General features: G+C 40.5%; 1 protein-coding gene across 4 annotated transcripts in view; it reads left to right on the forward strand.

The window, feature by feature from the left end:
- The window catches only part of SNX25 (sorting nexin 25), a 133,843-nt gene that overhangs the window by 36,700 nt on the left and 72,087 nt on the right, over positions 1–25,056 (forward strand). For 3 of the 4 annotated variants that reach the window (XM_023737208.1, XM_023737207.1, XM_004382764.2), the window contains exons 3-5: positions 1,857–2,073; positions 10,232–10,401; positions 14,786–14,972. In XM_023737208.1, the coding sequence (XP_023592976.1) occupies positions 1,857–2,073; positions 10,232–10,401; positions 14,786–14,972 (574 nt within the window). Of the gene's footprint in view, positions 1–1,856; positions 2,074–10,231; positions 10,402–14,785; positions 14,973–25,056 lie in introns of those variants that run through there. The other variant, XM_023737210.1, reaches the window with a different exon arrangement.

Here is a 25,056-nt window from a genome sequence, read left to right on the forward strand (position 1 = left end):
GGGACCCTCTGTTGTGATCCCTGTCAGAGCAGTCAGTGGTGGTAGCCAGGCACCATCTAGTTGTACTGGACTCAGTCTGGTGGAGGCCGTGGTAGTTGTGGTCCATTTGTTCTTTGGACTGGTCTTTCCCTTGTATCGTGTTCTCTTCATTCTCCCTTGCTCCAGACAGGATGAGACCCGTGGAGGATCTTAGCTGGTTGCTCACAGGCTTTTAAGACCCCAGATGCTACTCACCAAGGTAGAATGTAGAACACTGTGTTTATAAACTGTTATGCCAGTTGAGCTAGATGTTCCCCGAGACCATGGTCCCCACAGCCCTCTGCCCAGCAATTTGGTCTCTCACAGAGTTTGGGTGTGTCTATGGAGTTTCCATGATCTTTCCTTGTACAAGTTGTGCTGGCTTCCCCAGTATTGTGTGCTGTCATACCCTTCACCAAAGTTACCACTTATCTAATGTCTATTTAGTATTCCCCCCCCACCCCTCCCATCCTTTGTAACCATCAAAGATGATTTCTTTTTGTACATACTACATTTTAAAGAAAACTTTTTTCATTATTACGAAAAAAAAAAAATGGAAAATATGTCATTAAAATTCTAAAATATTGGCTACATATTGAAATTAAAATATTTTGGATATATTGGGTAAAATAAAATAGGTTATTAAAGTTAATTTCACCTGTTTCTTTTTACTTTTTAATGTGGCTATGAGAAAACTTAAAATTACATTCCTGACTCTCATGTTTCTGTTGTATAGCACTGATCAGTTTTCTAGGGTCTTTTAATTCCAAGGCATAGAATTAATCCAGAACTAAGAAAACAGAGACTTGAAATCTTCAAAAGAAGGTGACTGGCCACAAATCCTGAACCTGGTGTGATATCTGAGATGACTGCATGGGCTTCTTCATGCCTTAGTCAGGCTTTCACCAAGAGACAGAAACCACACAGTAATGGAACAGGGAAAGCTCAATATGAAGAATTAGTAACTTGTAACATGGGATTAGCTACTCGGGGGTAAAGAGAACTCTAAAGAATATAGGAAGAGCAGATAATGGGAACAGCCACTACCTCTAGGGGTAAGGCAGAGCACCTTAGGAGGAATAAATTTAGAAGAGGGGCCCCTTCCTCACCCTGGGGCTGAGAGATCCCCGCCTCACTGGAGAGGTGTGGCCTTGGCCCAGTGATGTTAGAGAAGTTGGTTGAAATCATTCAGGCTGGGTAGCGGAGGCCACCCACGTGGTGATAGCAGAATTCTCTGGGAAGCTGCCCTCTTGGTGCCTTGGAACTTGCTGGGAGTGATGTTGGGTGGTCTGCATGCTGAAAGTTTGAAATCACAGAACAACCAGGAAGAGCACGAAGACCAGGGGGAGGTTCCCTTCCTCCTAGCTGTCCACCAGCATCCTCTGCTAACAAAGCTCAGCATCATGCCAGCTGGCAAAGAAGAAATGTTTACAGGTGCAGCTCCCGTGTCATAAAGCAGGGCAGGAAGGATGGGTTTGGACTGAGAGGCAAAAAGCTGACACCGGCACACTCTGTGGTGTACTGTCACTGTGTCAGGTGTTCTATTTTTTTATCCAAAAATCTAGATAGTTTGGAACCAAAATACAGTATTTAAAAATTGGACTGTCCAAGAAAATTCAGGACATGAAGTCGCCATACCCCAAATATTCTAGTTAAATGAAAGTCTTTCATTTTAAAGGATCTGAGAAAGATTGCTTATCTTTTCTTGAGTTCTGTTTTCTACTCTCTTTATATTTTAAGGAATATTAAATAGGAGGTGGCCAGATTCCGTATAAATGTCGTCTTGCGTTTGCTTCTTTCGTGTACATTTTACTTACTGCTTTGTTTATTCCTGATAGTGTTTGACTACAGTTACAGAGATTACATTCTCTCCTGGTATGGGAAACTCAGCAGAGATGAGGGACAGCTTTATCATCTGCTCTCAGAAGATTTTTGGGAAATTGCCAAACAGCTGCGCCACAGACTGAGTCACGTGGATATGGTTAAAGTTGTCTGCAGTGACGTTGTGAGAACTTTACTCACGCATTTCTGTGATCTGAAAGCTGCTAATACCAGGTAACTGCTACAGTCTGAGCAAAACGTCCCCCTTTTTCCGCATTAAAGTATTTTTCTTATTAAACAAGGGGTCAAAGTTAAGACAAATCTGCCTCTTGGCTGGCACTTGCCTTGAAAATATAAAGACATATTGAAGGGGGATAATTATAGTGTTGTGTTAGGTAGGTTGTTGTATATACTTTCTGATAGTAAACGACTTTATAGGCACTTTTATTTTGTAAACAACTTAAACAGTGCTTCGGTATAGAAAATTTAAGTATGGTATTTTATTCTGTGAACAGTGTCAATTAGTTGACAATTTTTAGAAAAATTTGCATATAGTTCATGTTTATTTGTTTTTTTGTGAGTCCTGTATTAAGAGATCTGTTGCATGACAATATCCTGAAAGTCAGTTTTTAAAAGGAGCCTAATATTGGAGCTTGTGGGTTGTACTTAGAGAAGATACTTCAGTGTGAAAATAGCTAATATTCAGGCATGTTGGCCCTGTGTGCTATTACATTTGAAAAGGGTTTGTCTGTGCCTCTTAGATGAATCTGCCTTTGGAAGAAGACTTAACAAGGCTATTAGTGTCACTTATAGCAAATTCCCACTTTCTTAGGTTTGTTGACAGGATCTTAAACGCATATCTTATTATTCTTAAATACGTACGAAGGTGATGAATTGTAGCGCTTTTAACTTGTGTATAAAAAGTAGTCTTATGGAAATGAGTATAACCAAAAAACCAAACCCATTGCTGTCAAGTGATTTCTTCCCTATAGGAGCAGTTGAACTGCCCCATAAGTTTTCCAGTGAGCAGCTGGTGGATTTGAACTGCCGACCTTTTGGTTAGCAGCTGTAGCTGTTAACCATCGTGCCACCAGGGCTCCATGGAAATGGGTGTATTTCTGCTATACAGTGAGGTTTGGACGGGACTACCTACAGTCAAAACATGTCCTATTTCCACTGATATTAGTAGCCTCTACTTTCAGAGAAGAGAAAGTACATGAAAACTACATAAGGGAATGAGTAAGCGTTGGCATTTTCTTGGGCAGATGATAGCCCATATTCTCTTCTAACGGGCCCTGTTGTGTGCATCTGTCCAAAAGTAGTTCCTGTTCTGTGCTGTGAGGTTGCTCTTGCAGTGACCTGGTTGCTGGGTGTGCAGCAGATCTCCACTTTCAACTTTGCCGCCTCTGTCCCTGAATTGTCTTCTCTCCTGATACCTGCCTGTCTCAGGCTCATGAGACCCATCGGATGCCCACTCTTTTCCAGCTTCTTGTCTCTGCAAATCAGCATTTTGCAAACTTTTTTTTTTTTTTGGACACAGTTTCATAAGACAATACTCTTACTACCTGTAATAATTTTGATATTTTTTTGTCCTTTATGATTTTTTAAAATGCTTTTTGAGACCAACTAAACTAATTTTGTTCCTGGTGGGTCACAGCCCATGGTTTGTAAAATACTACTGTAGGGCAGTGGTTCTTAGACTTTTTGATCACAGGATCCCTCTACACTCTTAAAATTATTGAGAACCTCAAAGAACTTTCGTTTGTGTGGGTTGTATGTAGTAATGTGCTGGATCCAGCTTGCACTGGCCTGTAAGAGCTGTGTACATCTCTTCCAAAGTCTGAGTTCAGTGATAACACTGTGGTAGCTTGGGAGTATTTATACTACAGAAGTTACAAATGCTATAAATCAGAGCTTTTATTTTTTCCCTTGGAGAGAAAGCAGCTAAATATTTACCTGCGCACAACTTAATGATATTTACTGTATTAGAAATTAAAACTAAGAACAGTTTAAAGTACAGGGATACACGGTATGCTTTCAGTTAGCCACCAGAGCAGTGCTATCCGCACATCGTGGAGCTTCTGGAAGACTTCACTCTGTGCATGTGAGCATGAGAGTGAAAAAGACAGGAACGTTCTCCTGTTAGTGTGAGGAGGATGTTGACCTCAGAGAAAAAGACAGGAACATTCTCCTGTTAGTGTGAGAAGGATGTTGACCTCAGAGAAAAAGACAGGAACGTTCTCCTGTGAGTGTGAGGAGGATGTTGCCCTCAGAGAAAAAGACAGGAATGTTCTCGTGTGAGTGTGAGGAGGATGTTGACCTCAGAGAAAAAGACAGGAACATTCTCCTGTGAGTGTGAGGAGGATGTTGACCTCAGAGAAAAAGACAGTAACGTTCTCCTGTTAGTATGAGGAGAGTGTTGACCTCAGAGAAAAAGACAGGAACGTTCTCCTGTTAGTATGAGGAGGATGTTGACCTCAGAGACTCCCTGACAGAGTCTTGCAACTGCTAGGGTTCCCCACACAATCCTTTGAAAACGGCTACTTGTAGAGAAAGTAACTTCCAGTAAGGGGGTACGGGTATGAATAAGGAAAGTGAGAAAAATAGGACTCCTGAGTTATCTCCCTATAGTCTCAAAAGCTTCAGCCTCTCCTTTCAGAAAGTTCATCAACCCCTTGGAAAACCCGTTGCCATTGACTTGGTTCTGACTCATAGCGACCCTATAGGACAGAGTAGAACTGCCCCATAGGGTTTCCAAGGAGCGGCTGGTGGATTCGAATTTCCAGCCTTTTGGTTAGCAGCCAAGCTCTTAACCACTGCGCCACCAGGGCTCCACCTGCTAATTTGCTGTGGCATTATTATATAAAATGTTCCATGGTTCTGCCTGACAGACTCTGTCAAAGACTGAATTCAGTTAAAGGCTCATTTTAAAGTAAGCTATTTAAATTACAGTCTAATCAAGGACAGTATTTTATATCAATGCCTTATTCCAGGTTGATGACTGATAGATTTAGGTTTGGGAGAAGAGCAAGTGGTTGGAGGAAATTTAGTGCTTCCATGATAATCTAATTTCTATATGAGAATATAGTTTTCATTGAGACATTTACCGTCTCTGGAATTGCTGCATTTGTGGACAGTATAAATATAGTGTTTGTAGGGAAAGCATCAGAATAATGGAACAGAACTAACTCCATATCAGAAGTCCTTCTCTTTGGGCTTCTAGTTTTCTTATTCCACGGGTAGATATATTCTACTAATATCTAATATCTATGCTATGCCTGCATGACGCAGGTTGTTAATCTGTCATCTTCGATGTGCAGATGACACAACCTGCCTTGCTGAAAGTGAAGAGGACTTGAAGCACTTACAGATGAAGATCAAAGACTACAGCCTTCAATGTGGCTTACACCTCAACCTAAAGAAAACAAAACTCCTCACAACTGGACTAATAAGCAACATCATGATAAATGGAGGAAAGACTGAAGTTGTCAAGGATTTCATTATACTTGGATTCAAAATCAATGCCTGTGGAAGCAGCGGTGACGAAATCAAACAACATGTTGCATCGGGCAAATCTGCTGCAAAACACCTTTAAACTGTTAAAAAGCAAAGGTGTCACTTTGAGGACTGAGGTGCTCCTGACCCAAGCCGAGGTATTTTCAATCGCCTCATAGGCATGTGAAAGCTGGACAATGAATAAGGAAAACGGAAGAAGAATTGATGTATTTGAATTATGGTGTTAGTGAAGAGTACTGAATATACCATGGACTGCCAGAAAAATGAACAAATCTGTCTTGGAAGAAGTACAGGCAGAATGCTCCTTAGAGGTGAGAATGGCGAGACTTCGTCTTACGTACTTTGGACATGTTATCAGGAGAGATCAGTCCTTGGAATGAACATCATGCTTGGTAAAGCGAAAAAGAAGAAGACCCTCGATGAGATGCACTGACACAGTGACTGCGACAGTGGGCTGAACACAGCAACGATTGTGAGGATGGCGCAGACCGGACAGTGTTTGTACCCGGGGTCGCTGTGAGTTGGATCTGACTCAGCAGCACCCAACAACAGCAACAACAGGCTATACCTAGAAGCTCTACTTGATGATTATTATTAAGAAAAAAATCTACCACTCTTCTCTGGGATTATGGGTATTTAAAGACGTGCCACTAGGTCACTGGTGTTTTGCATATAGATGATTGTGCCCTGGAGGTGAGCTCCGGAGAGCTAGTGTTTGATAGTGCATCATCTTATACAAAGCACACAGTGAGACTAGCATACAGTGAGGATAGGGTTGATGGCTATATCTGTCTCCCTTCTCCAAGTAAACAGTGCCCTCAGCCTAGGAATCTCCATTGGTGTGCAGAGTTTTCAGCTGCAAAATGATTATAGCAGCCTTAGCGTCACCAAATTGAATTGGCCACTGTCAGACACGAGAGTAATAAATTGCATCAATAAAAGCAACACATCCTCTGGGTGACTGTTATGCAGTTGTGTGGAGGCAGCTTTCCGGTCAGCCTGTATTTATTTCCAGGGCCGCCATGCTGTTGCCGCTTTAAGCCAATCCAGATCACATTTAATTCTTGCCTTTGTTTCCTCTTCCTTGTCCCAACTGTCTTGTTTCAGGGAAATCTTAAAATGAGTGTTTTTATACTATTAGATCAATTTAAAAAAAAAAAAACAAACTGTTGCTGTCCAGTTGATTCCGACTCATAGTGACCCTATAGGACAGAGCAGAACTGTTTCATAGAGTTTCCAAGGAATGCCTGGCGTATTTGAACTGCTGACCTTTTGGTTGGCAGCCGAACTCTTAACCCCTGTGCCACCAGGGCTCCGTTAGATCAATAGCATCTTTAATTTCATACTCTCCTTAAAATCTCTGCATCTTTTTTGTTTCAAGCGCTGGCACGCTGTTTAAGGGGAAAAAAGTGAATGTTTTTCTTCACATATTTTTCTTCTGCAATTTTTTCCCCTTTATCTTTGCAATCTCTGATTATGATGTAATTGAAAGAGCCTGGCCTTGACAGTCAGAACAGGATTTGAGAGCTATTTCTCTCCTCTGTGACTTGGACTTGTCACTTAGCCATTCAGACCCTTAATTTTCTCACAGACCAAATGGTTATGGTGATATCTCCTTCTTGATGTAGATGTGAAGATTAAGTAATATTACTCATATGAGACTTAGGGCCTTTTGTTCTATTGGGCAGGAGAACCCAGAGGTGAGTGTAGGAATTGCAGTACACAGATGATTGGTGCATGCCGGCAGAGGAAGGATGCTGCAGAGACTAGGACTCCAACCCACCAGAAGGCTAGACAGACATCTCCTGACCAAGAAGTAGTCACGGGCCTTGTGATCCTTTCTTGGCTCAATGTTCACTGTCTAGAGAGGGTCACAAGCATTTTGCTCGCGGTTAGCCCAGGGATTCCAGGGAAGCACTCACTTTTCCATCTTCCTTAAATCAAGCTTGTTTGACCGACCCTCTAGTTTTTGGCTTATCTGGAAGGTGAGCTCTAGGAGAGAAGGGAACCTGTGGCAGTTTGATGGCCAGGTTCCTTTTATTACCTGCCTTCTAGTGGGACAGAAAAGGGACTTTGTGCACTTTGAGGGGGATTTTCATGTTATTTAAATAAACTTCTTTTGTAAAAGTGGATATTTTTGGCCAACCTCCCCTAGTAAGTATTAACCAACTATTTTTTTTTTTTTAGAAGGAGCCTTCCTTGGTGGTTCAGTGGTTAAAGCACTCGGCTGCTAAACGCAAGGTCAGCAGTTTGAACCCACCAGCCACTCCGTGGGAGAAAGATGTGGCAATCTGCTTCCGTAAAGATTTAAGCCTTGGAATCCCTATGGGGCAGTTCTACTCAGTCCTATAGGGTCGCTATGAGTTGGAAGTGACTCGATGGCAGTGGGTTTGGTTTTTTATTTTTTTTAGTAAAGTATTACCCTTAAAAGTGCTTGACATGCCAAAGGAATAGCATCTCAGTCTTACTACATTAAAATATTAACTCTAACTGGCGGCATAGTTAGAGTTTAAAATAATTAATATTACCATTTTAAAAAGGCAGTACATATTAATGCGTGTGTAAAGACATACCGTTAAATTAAATCTCTTTTTGTAGTTGACTTTGTATATTAGGATTGAACTCTTATAGCTTGTCGTACAAGACAAAGAGAACCCATTTCTTTTCTGTGTACATACCCTAGAAACTAGTCTCTAGTCTCTGGTGCAATAACAGTATGCATTCACTTGTTTTATGCCCTTTCTAGTACCTAGTGTGGTTTCTCTGCAACTGCTTAGTGTTATTCCTCAGTATTGGTCACCAGTCACTCTAAGAATCCTTATATTTTGCCTCTATCTGGAAGAAATATTAGAAGAATTAGGTTCCCAGCTATCGTGGATTGAATTGTGTCCCCCAAAAGTATCAACTTGGCTGGGTCATGATTCCCAGTATTGTATGATAGTGTACCATTTTGTAATCTGATGTGATTTCCGTATGTGTTGTAAACTCTTTATCACTATGATGTAATAAGATGGATTAACAGCAGTTATACTGAAGAGGTCTACAAGATTAGATAGTGTCTTAAGCCAGTCTCTTGAGATATAAAAGAGAGAAGTGAGCAGAGAGACATGGGGACCTGATACCACCGAGAAAGCAGCTCTGGGAGCGGAGGGCGTCCTTGGGACCTGAGGTTCCTGCACTGAGATGCTCCCAGACCAAGTGAAAACTGATGAGAAGGCCAACTTAGAGAGAAAGGCTTTCCCTGGAGCTGATGCCCTGAATTTGGACTTGTACCCTACTAAACTGTGAGAAAATAAATTTCTCTTTGTTAAAGCCATCCACTTGTGGTATTTCTGTTATAGCAGCAATAGATGACTAAGACACCAGCCTTTCTTGAATTGCTGTCAAGATCCTGTGGGAACTACCATATGACCCAGCAGTTGCACCCTTAGAGACCAGAACGCAGCTACTCAAACCAAGAACTACCATATGACCCAGCAGTTCCTCCCTTAGAGACCTGAAAGCAGCTACTCAAACCGAGAGCTACCATATGATCCAGCAGTTCCTCCCTTAGAGACCTGAAAGCAGCTGTTCAAACAGAGAACTACCATATGATCCAGCAGTTCCTCCCTTAGAGAACTGAAAGCAGCTACCCCGACAGACACGTGTACCCCAGTGTTCATTGCAACACTGTTCGCATAGCCAGAAGGTGGAAACTACCAATGTCCGTCAGCAGATGAATGGGTAAACAAACTGGGGTACATACATACAATGGAATGTTAGCCATAAAGAGGAATGAAGCCATGATAACATACCACAACATGGATGAGTCTAGAAAACATCATGCTGAGGGAAATAAGTCAGTCACAGTAGGACAAATACTGTATGATTTCACTTATGTGAAATAAGCAAATACATAGAAACCTGAAATTATTACTGGTTGCCAGGGGTGTGAGAGGGGGTGGGAAAGAGAGAGTTTTTGCTTAGGGGGCAGTGAGTTTCTCTTAGTGATGGTGGAATGATCTGAAAAAGGATAGTGAGAATGGTTGCACAACTTCAAGAATGTAACCAATGTCATTGAATTGTACATGTAGAAATTGTTGAATTGGCGTATGTTTTGTTGTATATATTTTCACAATAATAATAATAAAGATGCCTGGGAAGGGGAGGTATAGAAAGTTCTTCTTTTTACTGCTTTTCACCCAGATCTTCCAAATGATTGGTCCTGGGTTGGAAGTGAGGTCAGGGAGGTCCATGACCAGGGTTGACAAGACTGGTTGGAAAACATCCGTGAGCCTCACAGAAGACAGTTGGCCATCAGGTTATGTGGCATCCAGTCACGGACCTTCTCCTCGCTAGAAATACCCTTAGACTTTTTACCCCAGGACCAGCCAGTCAGGAAAGCTGGCTGGTGACCCTGGTTAATACTTTGCTTGGTTGTTTTGAAAAATGAAGCTGTAGATCACATTTAAGGAAGAGATCTAGAAGACTTAAAAATAATCTAGTTAAAGACATACCTTTCTGGATTGTCGCTATGATTTGGGAGTTACCTTGAGATAGTTATCATCACTTGATTTGAAATCCTAAAAGGATGCTCCCTGTTATGTACCCTTTTTCCCCCTCCCTCCCACCCCAGGTAACCACTAATAATTTTTGGTTTCTGTATAAGTAGAATATATAAATATAATCATTTGCATTTATTCTAGGATAAGATTTTCAGATGATTCTGTGATTGAGGAAATTATTGATATTGCTGAGGAGGTGACACAATTATTAAAATCATATATTGAAATGCATACATTCTTTGTTTGTCCATTTGAAATAATTTTTACCTGATGGTATATAACTGAATTATTTCTAGAAATTTCTTTCCTTCCTCTTTTATTTATTGTTTTAGACATGAAGAACAGCCAAGGCCTTTTGTGCTTCATGCATGCTTGAGGAGCTCAGACGATGAAGTAAGATTCCTACAAACATGTTCTCGGGTTCTGGTGTTTTGTCTCCTCCCCTCAAAGGATGTCCGTCTCAGCTTACGTATAGTGCTTGCAGAAATTCTCACAACAAAAGGTAGACTTATAAAATTGATATTACTGATGCAGTGATAACTGTGCAAACTAATGTGCTTCATACTAATGTGATAACACTTTATATGACACCTGTGCAGACTTTCTATACTGTGGGACATGTGGGAATTACAGTCTTTTCACATTTTTAAGTTTAAATGTCACATCAAGAGAGTATCATTGGCCGTACATGCTAAGCTTAAATTTTTATGTAACAGATGGTCAAATGCACAATTCATTCTGTTGTTTATTTTGACACAGGAAAACTAGCCCTTATGCTCTCCACAGGGAAGCATCCATTTGGAATAGCTTTTGAGTTATCTAGGTTAATAATATATGCATTAATGAAACAGTTTTATATATTCAAACTCTGATGTAGCATTACATAAAATACCTTTGTTATAAGATTCATTGATAATGCCTATACATAATTTTGTGAACTTGGGATAAGTAAAAAAGGAACTATACTACAGTAAGGTTTTCACTGGCCAGTCTTTTTTGGAAGTAGATTGCCAGATCCTTCTCCTAGTCTGTCTTAGTTTAGAAGCTCTGCTGAAACCTGTCCACCATGGGTGACCGTGCTGGTATTTGAAATACTGGTGGCATAGCTTCTAGCATCACAACAACATGCAAGCCTCCATAGTACAACAAACTGAGACAAGTGGTGGAAACCAGTGAAAACCTTCTGAATAGCGGCGGAACATGGTTTGATAACACTGCTGTAAGATGAGCCCCTCAGGTTAGAAGGCACTCAAAATATGACCAAGGAAGATCCGCCTCCTCAAAGTAGAGTCGACCTTAATGACATGGATGGAGAAGTCTCCATGACTTTCATTTGCTGATGTGGCATGACTCAGAATGAGAAGAAACAGCTGCAAACATCCATTAGTAATCGGAACATGGAATGTACAAGGTATGAATCAAGGAAAATTGGAAGTTGTCAAAAGTGAAATGAAATGCTTGAAGGATGATATCCTAGGCATTAGTGAGCTGAAATGAACTGGTACTGGCCATTTTGAATCAGACAATCATTGGTCATTTTCAGTTGGACAATTGGGAATGACAAATTGAAGAGGAACGGTGTCACATTCACCGTCAGAATATTTCAAGATCTATCCTGAAGTACAGTGCTGTCAGTGATAGGATAATATCTGTAAGCCTACAGAGAAGACTAGTCGATACAACTATTATTCAAATTTACATACCAACCACTAATGCCAAAGATGAAGAAATTGAAGACTTTTACCAACTTCTGCCGTTTGAAATTAATCAAACATTCAGTCAAGATGCATTGATAACTATTGGTGATTGGAATGCAAAAGTTGGAAACAAAGAAGAAGGGTTAGTAGTTGGAAAATATGGCCTTGGTGATAGAAACAATGCCAGAGATCACATGATAGAATTCTGCAAAACCAGTAATTTATTCATTGGAAATACCTTTTTTTAACAGCATAAACGGCAGCTGTACATGTGGACCTCACAAAGTGGATTGCACAGGAATCAAACTGACTACATCTATGGAAAGAGATGATAGAGAAGCTCAATATCTTCAGTCAGAATAAGGCCAGGGGCTGACAGTGGAACAGAACATCAGTTGCTCATATGCAAGTTCAAGTTGAAGCTGAAGAAAATTGAAACAAGTCCATGAGAGCCAAAGTATAACCTTGAGTATATCCCACCTGTATTTAGAGACCATCTCAAGAATAGATTTGACAGATTGAACACCAGTGACTGAAGACCAGACAAGTTGTGGGATGACATCAAAGACATCATACATGAAGAAAGCAAAAGGTCATTAAAAAGAAAGAAAAGACCAAGATGGATGTCAGAAGAGAGTCTGAAACTTGCTCTTGAACAAAGTGAATGGAAGAAACGATGAAATGAAAGAGCTGAACAGAAGATTTCAAAGGGTAGCTCAAGAAGACAGAGTAAAGTATTATAATGAAATGTGCAAAGACCTGGAGTTAGAAAACCAAAAGGGAAGAACACGCTTGGCATTTCTCAAGCTGAAAGAACTAAAGAAAAAAATTCAAGCCTCAAGTTACAATACTCGAGGATTCTATGGGTAAAATATTGAATGATGCAGGAAGCATCAAAAGAAGATAGAAGGCATACACAGAGTCACTGTACCAAGAGGGTTGATGTTCACCTGTTTAAGGAGGTAGTATGTGATCAAGAACCAGTGGTACTGAAGGAAGAAGTCCAAGCTGCACTGAAGGCAGTGGTGAAAAAAAATGGCTCCAGGAATTGACAGAATACCAATTGAGATGTCTCAACAAATAGATGCAATGCTGGAAGCGCTCAGTCATCTATGCCGAGAAATTTGGAGGACAGCTACCTGGCCAACTGAATGGAAGAGATCCATATACGTGTCCATTCTAAAGAAAGGTGATCCAACGGAATGCGAAAATTTTTGAACAATATCAGTAATATCACAGGCAAGTAAAATTTTGCTAAAGAGAATTCAAAAATGGTTGCAGCAATATATTGGCAGGGAACTGCTAGAAATTCAAGCTGGATTGAGAAGAAGATGTGATATGAGGGATATCACTGCTGATGTCAGATGGATACTGCCTGAAAGCAGAGAATACCAGAAAGATGTTCACCTGTGTTTTATTGACTATGCAAAGGCATTCAACTGTGTGGATTATCACAAATTGTGGAGAACATCGCAAAGGATGAGAATTCCAGAACACGTAATTGTACACATGCAGAACCTGTACGTAGACCAAGAGGCAGTTGTTCAAATAGAACAAGGGGATACTGTGTGGTTTAAAATCAGGAATGGTGTGCATCAAGGTTGTATCCTTTCACCATACCTATTCAATCTGTATGCTGAGCAAATAATCCAAGAAACTGGACTATATGATGAAGAATGTGGCAACAGGATTGAAGGAAGACTCATTAACAGTCTGTGATATGCAGTTGACACAACCTTGCTTGCTGAAAGTGAAGAGGATTTGAAGCATTTACTTATGAAGATCAAAGACTAGCAGTATAGATTACACCTCAACATAAAGAAAACAAAAATCCTCACAACTGGACCAATAAGTAACATCACGATGAACGGAGAAAAGATTGAAGTTGTCAAGGATTTCATTTTACTTAGATCCACAATCAACGCCTATGAATGCAGCCATCAAGAAATCAAACAGCATGTTGCATTGGGCAAATCTGCTGCAAAAGACCCCTTTAAATTGTTAAAAAGCAGAGATGTCACTTTAAGGAGTAACGTGTACCTGACTCAAGCCATGGTGTTTTCAGTTGCTTCATATGCATGCAAAAGCTGGACAATGAATGAATAAGGAAGACAGAAGAATTGATACATTTGAATTATGGTGTTGGTGAAGAATATTCAATATACCATGGGCTGCTAGAATAACAAACAAATCTGTGTTGGAAGAAGTACAGCCAGAATCCTCCTCAGAAGCGAGAATGGTGAGACTTCATCTCAAGTACTTTGGACGTGTTATCAGGAGGGACCGATCTCTGGAGGACGTCATGCTTGGTAAAGTAGAGGGTCAGTGAAAAAGAGAAAGACCCTCAAGATGGATTGACACAGTAGCTGCAACTGTGAGCTCAAACATAGTTACAATTGTGAGGATGGCACAGGACTGGGCAGTGTTTTGTTCTGTTGTACATAGGGTCGCTATGAGTTGAGACCGACTGGACGGTATCTAAGAACAATAAATCACAATATAATGCAATTACTAGAAGAAGTTAACTATTTCCAATGAAATGTTTAGCTAGGAGAAGAAAAATGGAAGAAAATATGACTTAAGAGAAACTATCTCAGAAAGAATTTTAAACAAATTACACTGCTTTTACGATGCAGTGATCACTTAATTATCTCATTTATCTAATAAATAATTATTTATTATTCCACTATTAGCCATCTGTGCCCAGTAGCCGACATAACCAAACACAGAGTGAAGGAGAACTTTCTAACCTAAAGTTAGTAAATGAATTTTTAGAAATGTCATCGACTTTTTAACAACTTCCTTCCTGTGGTCTGCTTTGACTAGTTGGAAGAATGTTGACTTTCTTCTTTGGTAGACTAAACCGGTCAAAACATAAAGAAATAAAAGAAAAAATCAGTGTAATTAATTTTGATAGATTTGTTAGCAGCTGGGGTTCCGAATGGCGTTTTTCATTCTTCCTTTCCGTTTAACCCTTGTGTTAAAATGACCACCTGAATGTAGCCATGGTTGGTAACATACCCAGAGGGCTGGGTGGCCTTTGGTGTGTGTGTATTTTTTGAATAATGGAATTGTTTGTAATTTCTCCCATTTGGGTAGTTTAAAATGTAGTTTCACTTATGTGCCTTGAAAAAAAAAATTCCTTAAAAGAAGACTTTCTTTTTCATTGGTGCTTTCTTTTTCCAACAGTCTTGAAGCCACTAGTGGAGTTGCTGAGTGATCCCGATTATATTAACCAAATGCTGCTCGCCCAGCTGGAATACAGAGAACAGATGAATGAACATCACAAGAGAGCCTACACCTATGCTCCTTCTTATGAGGAGTTCATCAAGCTGATTAACAGCAACTCTGATGTCGAATTCCTGAAGCAGCTAAGGTATTTGGTTTTTAATTATCACATGCCAATAGCTACTAATTATTATGCTAGTTAGATAGAAAAATGTGTTCAGGGAAGCAGAAATGAAGGAAGTTTGTAAATCCTCTCATTTAGTGACAACCAATTTAACCAGCTTCTTCTTTAGCAGTGGATTGCTTAGTTGTTTTCAAATTATTAGGCTATACTTGATTGAAAGCTGTTGAGTTGTTAGGAGTTCCTGCCTGGTTGGCTACTCAGATGTGTACCTTACAGAAGCCCTGGAAGGAGGTGATATTTTTATAATTACATCATAGAACATCTGCAGAAGCCTAGGTTTGGGAATAAGGGGCACTTGACTAACTGTTTTGACTAATTTGAAATATACTCCAGGAGTCTCTTTTATAGGGGAGCTCTGTCTCGGTTGTCATACTTGAGACATTTTAGGGTTGAGTGTGTGTGTTTTTATTTATTGTTTCTGTTAGTATGTACACATATATACAGTGTGACTGTACAGTGCTGTCTGGTTTGTGGATTTCTAGGCTTCTGCTTCTCTAACTTCCATTCTGTTTTAATATGCCCATCTGATAATACATGTGGAAGAGAGGAAATTCTAGTCTGTCAGTTTTGATTTTGATTAGTAATTTTGGTAAATCACTGATGTAAATGTAAAATATTGGCTTAAATTAAGTCTTCGGGCTAATTGGAGATTTGAGACTTAACCACATTTGCCTCTGAACTAGGGTCAACATTAAGGTGACTTATGTTGTTTAATTTTCTGATCTGAGTGATACGCTGTCTAAGAGGCGTACATTGTAGGTGACACTGTTCTTGTAAACTGTGTCATGTGTTTATGTGAGCACTGCAAATGTGTAGTGATGGATTCAGATGCATGGCTTTGTGTACAAATAATTTTTATTTCTTATGGGATTTAATCTCTGGATATTTTATTTATGCCTCTCTTTCTGTGCAGAATCTTGAATAGGCTATATGGCACTCCTGATTACTTACATCTGAATCCAGAAATTCTATTTTGATAAGTGTGACACTTGAGCTGATAGAGAACTCAAGAGCCAGTATCCCAGCATCTCCACCTGAGGCTTATACACCCACCCAAAGGTGGTCTGCCCATGGCCTCCTTTCACCCCTTTTGGAGTGTCATTCCATAGAAAGTGAAGAGCTCACAATGACAGAACATCGTTGTTGTCTCCTTCTTCTGTTAAAACTCTCAACACACACGCAAAGCTCTGCTTCTTGAGAGGCTAACTTTATCCAGAACTGTATTCCAATGTCCCTCTGCCTTGTACTTTTATGCCTACTTTTCCCAGACGTGCTGCATGTGGTCAGACCAAGGTAGCTTGAGGACTGCTCTGTAGAATTACTTCTTTTTAAAACCTTATAGATAACAACAGAAGGTTGTCTGATACTGTGCTAGAAGGTGAGCCCCTCAATGTCTTTTGAAGACATTGTTTATGAGCACATACCTTATGTTGGTAAATTGTGAATGCATTGAATTCCTAAGCATTTTTTTTTCCTTGCCTAAACAGTCTTATTTTATTGCAGCAAAGTCAGGTGTGAATTACTTTGTAACTCCATGAGAGTTTAAGATAACATAATCTAGGATCTATAGTGGCAGATACTTAAGTAAATGAGTATTCATTGCCTTTTAGATTGTGGACTAGGGTTCTGTTTTGTGTACCAAACAAAAGATTCCAACACTGCATACATGGTGAAATAGTAAATGGTGTAAGAAAAAGTCTCAAAAGAGAATTCTTATCAGAACTAATTGTTTTGAATGGTCAACTGTTGGTACTGTAGCACCAGCTGTCATTTTGTCCCTGAGCACAGTTCCTTTATTATAAGTTGAATGAATCTTAATAAGAATGGTTTATCTAGGAAGGCAACTAGAAACAACTTTGCAATAGCAGAGATTGATCTTTTTGCTTAAAAAGGTAGGTGATGCTACATAAATTATCTTCCTAGTTGACTATTTATTGTTTGTCTGATACAAAAATTGCTCTCTGGTCAAGGGTCAGGTCTGCTTACTGTTATTGACAGGTAAAATTGCTTTTTATTAGACTTCTGTCTGGAGCCTACACTGATGAGGCTTATCAGCCTCCTGACACTAATGGAGCTGCATTCTTCAATCAGAGTCTAAATTGTTTTGTGGTTTTTCTGGTACAGTTAGAGTACTCTGCTGTCTGACTTGATTAGCGTTTTAGGTCTCTGTCTTCAAATTGCTCCAGTAAAATTTTGGGATAGACTGCGTAAGGCAGGAAATATTTCTTTTTTAGATTAAGCAGTTTATGAAACCATTTACTTTTCTTTCATACGTATTTGGAAAATAAATGCATGTTTTCCAAAGGAAGCAAAGTCCTTCAACTCTACTAGACTGGAATGCATAAGAAGAATAAAAAACTCTTGAAGGCGGTTCTAGGGTAGTATGGTTATTTTCTGGATTGGCTTTAGATGCTTTCACAGTAGGATTATAGAGCTAGAAATGCTTCCTTTAAATATACTAAATCAGTGGTTTTCAACCTGGCTGTGTATTAGACTCACCAAGGGAGCTTTAAAAAAAATACAGCCGGATATCCAACTGTCCTTTGTCTTGTTTAGTTGCTAGGTGCCGTCAAATTGGCTCCAACTGAGTGACCTTATTTTTAACAGAAAGAAACATTGCCCTCTCCTCCACCATCCCCACAATCATTGCTATGTTTGAGCCCATTGTTGCAGCCGCTCTGTCAGTCCATCTGATTGAGGGTCTTCTTTTCCACTGTCCCTCTACTTTACCAAGCGTGATGTCTTTCTCCAGAGATTGATCCCTCCTGATAACATGTCCAAAGTAAGTGAAGCAAAGTCTCACCATCTTCGCTTTTAAGGAGGATTCTGGCTGTACTTCTTCCAAGACAGATGTGTTCATTCTTCTGGCAGTCCGTGGTATATTCAGTATTGTTTGTCAACACCACAGTTCAAATGTGTCAATTCTTCTTCAGTCTTTTTTTGTTTTTCATTGTCCAGCAATGAAGCAATCGAAAATCGCTTGTTTGTCAGTTCATTGTACTGGGGTGGCTTGCATGTTGCTATGATGCTGGAAGCTATGCCACCAGTCTCAAATACCGGCAGGGTCACCTATGGTGGACAGATTTCAGCAGAGCTTCCAAGTAAAAATGGCGTGGAGGCGGTGTCTGAGTTTTTCCAACCCCACAAAGGAGAAGGAGAACCAAGATCATCAGCCCAAAGCCGATTCCTATGAGGTGGAGGTCAGATACGCCTCCTCTCTCTGCCATCTTTACCAATTCTGACACCAACTGTCGCCCCCACAGCACTCTCTACTGGGTTCCATAATTCATTGCCATGGCCACACAGAACTCACAGACCATACTCGCAGTTATGGGGTTTATTAGGGAAGTAACAGTCATGATTCAGGCTCAGGAACACTCAGGATACAGTTCTTCCATCAGGATAGCCTTTCCCCAGCCAGGCTTGCTGGCACGCCTCTTCCTGGCCCTCAGTCTCTGCCCAAAGGCACTCAGCTTTCTCTCTCTGTGGGCTGGGAAGCCCTCCGTGCTGTCTCCTGCTGCTGGGTCTCTGGCTTTGGAGTTCCTCCTGCTGGTCTCTCCTCCGTTGGTGGTTGGGGAGTGCCATTCTTTGCTCTGGAATTGGCTCTCTTTTAGGGCAAAACTGACTAATCCTGAATGGACATGGGAAATCAGGGGTGGAAAGGAGGAGTGTGCTGTCACAGTGTAGGGAGAGCAATTAGGGTCACATAATAATGTATGTGTAAATTTTTATATGAGAGACTAGCTGGAAATGTAAACTTTCACTTCAGCTACAACAATAAACAAAACAAAAAACCGACCAATCCCCTTGGTGGCCCACAATTACCCTATCACACAGTCACCTGGGTGGGAGTTACAAGACCATGGCTAGAAAGGCCACCCACAAAAGTAATTAATCCACCGTATTCCAGACTAAGACAGACTATGAAAAAGGCCTGGTAATCTGCTTTTGAAAATTAGCCAATGAAAACCTTACAGTTAACAACAGAACATTGTCTGATATAGTGCTGGAAGATGAGCCCCTCAGATTGGAAGGCACTCAAAATACAACTGGAGAAGAGCTGCCTCCTCGAAGTAGAGTTGACCTTAATGACGCGGATGGAGTAAAAGCCTTTTGGACCTGTATTTGCTGATGTGGCATGACTCAAAATGAGAAGCAACAGCTGTAAAAATCCATTAATAATTGGAATGTGGAATGTATGAAGTATGAATCAGTGAAAATCGGCAGTTGTCAAAAATGAGATGGAACATTTGAAGATCAATAACCTAGGCATTAGTGAGCTGAAATGGACTGGTATAGACCATTTTGAATCAAATAATCATATGGCCTATTATGCCGGGAATGACAGACTGAATGGTTACGCATTCATTGCCAAAAAGAACATTTTGAGATCTATCCTGAAGTACAGGATAGATCTTGAAATTGATAGGATAATATCCATACACCTACAAGGAAGACAGTTAATAATGACTGTTATTCAAATTTATACACCAGTCACTAATGCCAAAGATGAAGAGATTCAAGATTTTTACCAACTTTTGGGAGTCTGAAATTGATCAAACATGTAATCAAGATGCATTGATAATTACTGGTGATTGGAATGCTATAGTTGGAAACCACGAAGAAGGATCAGTAGTTGGAAAATATGGCTTTGGTGATAGGAATGGTGCCAGAGATCATATGATAGAATTCTGTGAGACCAATGACTTATTCATCAGAAATAGTTTTTTTAATAACACAAAAGACATGGACCTTGCTGGATGGTTTATACAGGAATCAAATTGACTACATCTGTGGAAAGAGACAATGGAGAGGTGCAGTATTATCAGTCAAGACAAAATGAAGGGCTGACTGTGGAACAGACCATCAGTTGCTTCTGTGCGGGTTGAAGCTGAAGCTGAAGAATATTAAAGCAAGTTCAAGAGAGCCAAAGTATGACCTTGAATGCATGCCACTTGACTCTAGAGACCATCTCAGGAATAGATTTGATGCCCTGTCCTTTGTAGTTTCTTCCCTTTTCTTCTTTTCTAGCATCTGAAGGGTATCAAAGGAAGGATATGGTGGCTGGACTGGTACAAAAATTTGAATTTTCCAGGGTCTACAAGTAGGAGTAGTGATCAACTCTGCTAACAACACAGAATCCGAAAACCTGAATTTCATCTTGATGAAGGATATCAAGGCGCAGCTGGACAAATTTCCCACTGCTGGTGTGGGCGGTGGGATGGTGACCACAGTCAGGAATGGCCAACGAGAGCTCATGAAGAAGCTGCATCCATTAGTGAAACTCGACAGTTAAAACCATGCTAGAGAGAACTTTAGGTGTTCTTTGTGTTAAGGACAAGGTGGAGTCTAAGCAAACACTGAAGGAGAAATGAAAGGTTCTTCCCCTGCAGGACCTCTGGGCAAATCGTGGCCCGGGAGGACATCCAGTGTCACCTGCATTGTGTAGTTCTTTAGCGTATTGGTAAAGAGCACTCTAAAGGAAATCATTTTTTCCCTCAACAGAAACACAGATGCCTGGGTTTCATCCCCAGGATTTTTATATAATTGGTCTGGGGTAGAACCTGGGCATCAATATTTTTTAAAAGCTTCCCAGGTAATTGTAGCATGCAACTGGTATTGAAAATCTTTTCTAAATGGAATATTCTTCCACATGCTACCAATCTGAAATCTTGGCTACCTGGCATGTACATTTCATTGTATTCTAATTATCTGAAAACTGGTTACCACTGTTTGAGATATATGGTAACTCTGTTGAGGAAAATATGGATTAATGATGACATCTCACTCTTACACCATGTTTATTGTAATGAACAAAGAGCATTTTATCACTGATCTTCCTGAGAGAGATGTCTAACCCAAGGTTTCTCCACCTTGGCAAAATCGACATTTTGAGATAGACAGTTCCTGTTAGTGGAGGTTGTTCTGTTTACTGTAGAATGTTTAGCAGCATTCCCGGCCTCCACCCACTGGATGCCAGTAGCACCCCACAGCTTCTGTGACAGCCAAAAATGCCTCCAGACATTGCCAGTATCCCATGGGGGGCACAGTTCCCACCGCACCCAGAGCCACTGGTGTAACCCCATGAATAGACAGTTGTTGTTAGGGTCAAGTAGAACTGCCCATAGGGTTTCCAAGGCGGTGATCTTTATGGGAGCAGATTGCCAGGTCTTTTCTGCTGGAGAGTGTTTGGTGTTTCAAATGACCAACCTTTTGGTTAGCAGCCGATCGCTTAGATGACTTAACTATTGCACCACCAGGACTCCTTCATGACTAGATAGAGGTAGTTGTATTAGATTAGGATTGGATTCAGCTGAAAGTTACAGGAACCCCCCCCCCCAAAAAAAAAATAATGGTGGCTCATCCACAGCTAGAGTTTTTCTTCTCATATAAAAGAGGTCTGGAGCCAGGCTGCCTAGAACTGATATGGGGGCTCCACCATCCTCAAGGGCCCAGGCTCCTTCCAGCTCACTGCTCTGCCATCCTAGGGGTATATTCCAACCTCAGAGTCCAGGGTGAATACTAAAGTGCCATCCATCACATCATAGTTCCAGGCAGCAGGATGAAGGTAAGGAAAAAAGATGGCAAAGGTCATGCACTGGCTGTCTTTTAAGAAAATTTCTGGAAGCTGCCACATGACATTTCTGCTTCTATCTCATTGGTGGTCCTATCCTCAACAGCTGTAGGCCCAGTTAAAATCTGAGGAGTCTCTTACTAAGGAGAGGATCCCTAGTGGCACAGTAGTTAAGCGCTTGGCTGCTAAGTGAAAGGTCAGCGATTTGAACTCACTAGCCACTCCACAGGAGAAAGATGTGGCAGTCTGCATCCTTAAAGACTACAGTCTTAGAAACTCTGTGGGGCAGTTCTACTCTGTCCTATAGGGATGCTGTGAGTTGGAATCGACTCGACAGCAGCAGAGGGAGGGGGCTAGAGAAACACGTAGTAATAAAGAAAAGTCAGAACAACCTGTTACTGCCATAATTTCATTTAGCACTAATCCAGTCTTTATTAGATTTTTCAGTTCTGCACTAGTTTCTTTCTGTCCTGTCATTTTAAAGAGAAAATAGAGAATCTGAAAATAGTAGAGAGGAAATTCTAATAATGAGTGAAAGGTTTAAAATAAAAAAGATTGATTATTTCGCTTGGAGAAGAAAAGTAAACCATGTATCTGGTATATGCTGAGATCAGTGTGTTTTCTGTTTTACTAGGATAAAGCAAGAAGAAGTGGGTATAATGCATGGATTAAGTTAAGAGATCACAATTAACAATGGGGTAGGTTATTGAGGGAGTTTGCTAAATATTTTTTCTTTAGAAATTAATGGAATGGATTTTCATCTCTAAGTTGGTTTAGGTGCATTTGCACATGAAGATGATATATTAAAATTCTTAAAACTCCATGCTTCTGTGAAGAATAACTTAAATGTTTAGTATTTTGAACAGTGTTTTTGAAAATACACTGAATCATGAGCAGTAAGTTGTAGAAGAACATGAAGGTAGAAATTGAGCATACCTCAAGACAAACTAATGCGCCATGTCAGAAATCAATAAGCACACATAAACTGCTGAGGAAAAGGTTAGTGTGGGCGGATGAGGAGATGAAAAATCATAGAGTGTAAAACAAAGAGAAGCCTGGTACATTTTTATGAAAAGAATAAATGAATATAAATGTAGTTTTTAAAAAACTCAATAAAATGAGAAGCTGTCTGTGAAAATGTTCTAGAAGATCTTTTCATTTTATAAGAAATGAAAGTACAAAAGTACTTCAGAATATGTTTTCTTCTGTTGGTATTTGAGAAATAGCAGAGGGCACAGAAGTGGGAGTTCAACATTATCAGAGAACACATTATTTTCATTGAGGAGGGAAGATAATTGAGTATTGGCAGCAATGTAACATTTGATAAAAGAAGGGGACATTTTGATATAAAGCCATTTATGATCTTTCTGAAACTGAAGACTTCATTATGTGCTGACAGTGGGAACCGCGCTGCACTTGGGTGTAGTGTACCGCTGTGGGATCAAGAGCCAGTCTGTGTAAAGCACTTAGCCTAGCGTCTGGCACGTTCACATTGTTAGCTGCTAGGGTTTTTAGAGGACACTGGTAGTTCAGGTGTAGAATTCTTGCCTTCCATGTGGGAGACCCAGGTTCTGTTCCTGGCCAACACACCTCAGGTGCAGCCACCACAGTAGAGGCTTGTGTGTTGCTGTGATGTTGAACTTCTAGACTAAGATAAACTAAGAAGAAACGCCTGGTGATCTACTTCTGAAAATCAGCCAGTAAAAACCCTATGGATCAATATCACTGAATTATAATGTAGAAATTGTTCAATTGGTGTATGTTCTGCTGTGTATATTCTCAACAACAACAACAAAAAAGAATTATAAAAAAAAAACAACCCTACGGATCACAACGGTCTGATCCCATGGTTGCTGTGAGTTGAGAGCCATGAGTTGCCGTGAATTGAGGGCCTACTGAACAGCAGCTAACAACAGCTGTTGTTGTTATGATCATTAGATCAAGAATTGCAAACAGACTTAATTTCATTGTTATGGATTGAATTGTGTGCCCCCAAAATATATGTGTTGGAGTCCTAACCCCTATAGTTGTGGATGTAATCCAGTTTGGGCATTGGGTTTTCTTTGTTACGTTAATGAGGTCATACCAGTATAGGGTGTGTCCTAACCTTCATCCCTTCTGAGTTATAAGGAGCAGCATGGATGCAGAGACATGCATGCACAAATAGGGGTGGGGGTGAGGGGGGACACACGGATGCCACATGAAGATTGCCAAGGAACCGAGGAACACTGACTGGACTGCAGAAGCTGAAAGAGACAAGGGTCTACCCCCAGAGCCAACAAAGGGAGCCTTCCCCTATAGCCAGTGCCTTGAATGTGGACTTCTATCCTCCTAAATTGTGAAAAAATAAAGTTCTGTTTTTAAAAGTCACCCACTTGTGGTATTTGTGTTGCATCAGCACTAGGAAATGAAGACTGTCGTGAACACTGATCAGTTACCAGTGGCTGGCTGGTGTGCAGTGCAAAGTCTTAGGGTTCAAGGACCCCCAATAAATAATACTTTTCTCTCCACCTTGAGGTATGAACCCTTTTAGAGCCATGGAATAAGGCAAATGAAGACCAAATGTCCCCTTTGTTACTGATAAATCATATAATGGAGAACATGGTTTGTATCTGTAAGCTGTAAAACTGAGTCTCAGAAGTAGACCGTCTTTCCCATCTAGCAGTACTAGATCAGAATAAGCCTTCTTGTCCCTCTCCCTGGAGTACTCGGTGGCACAAGCGCTTAACTGCTTGGCCACTAATCCAAAGGCTGGGGGTCCAAATCTACCCGGAAGAAAGACCTGGTGATCTACTTCCAAAAAATGAACCACTGAAAACTCTATGGAGTGAAGTTCTACTCTGGCACACATGGGGTCGCCGTGAGTTGGAATGGACTTGAAGGCAGCTGGTTTTGTTGTTGGTTTTTTGTATTTCCTCCTACCTCCACTCTCCCACAGACTTTCTGGCAGGTGCAGAGCCCACCTGGATGCCCTTGGAGACAGAGAACTTCTCTTAAGAGGAAGGGAAAGGAAGGGCTGTGCTACACGTGCTCAGTTCCTTCTTTCTTCTGTGTGATCATGTTAAAAACCTCCTCCTCCCCTGGGGAGGAATGGAGAGAGATGGAATGAAACGGGTGGGGGTGGGTGAGGTGGTATAGTACTCTTTACTTAAAAAAAAAAAAGAAAAAAAAAAAGACTGGTGCTGAGCCCCAACTCAGCAGGAAAAAATTTGTGATTAACAAGATCTACTAAAAGAATGGTAGTGAGAAGTGGTAGAAGTGAGGTGCTGGTAATTTTTTTTTTTTTTTTAATATTTTATTGTAGTTCAGGTGAAGGCTTACAGAACAAATAGTTTCTCATGAAACAGTAGTACACATGTTGTTGTATGACATTGGTTAACAACCCCACAACATATTAACCCCCTAACTTCTCAACCTTTTTTTTTTTTGGTGAAAATACACATAGCCAAAGATACACCATTTCAAAAATTTCTA

Source organism: Trichechus manatus, unplaced genomic scaffold (assembly GCF_000243295.1).
Source record: "Trichechus manatus latirostris isolate Lorelei unplaced genomic scaffold, TriManLat1.0 scaffold00099, whole genome shotgun sequence".
Taxonomy (NCBI): Eukaryota; Metazoa; Chordata; class Mammalia; order Sirenia; family Trichechidae; genus Trichechus; species Trichechus manatus.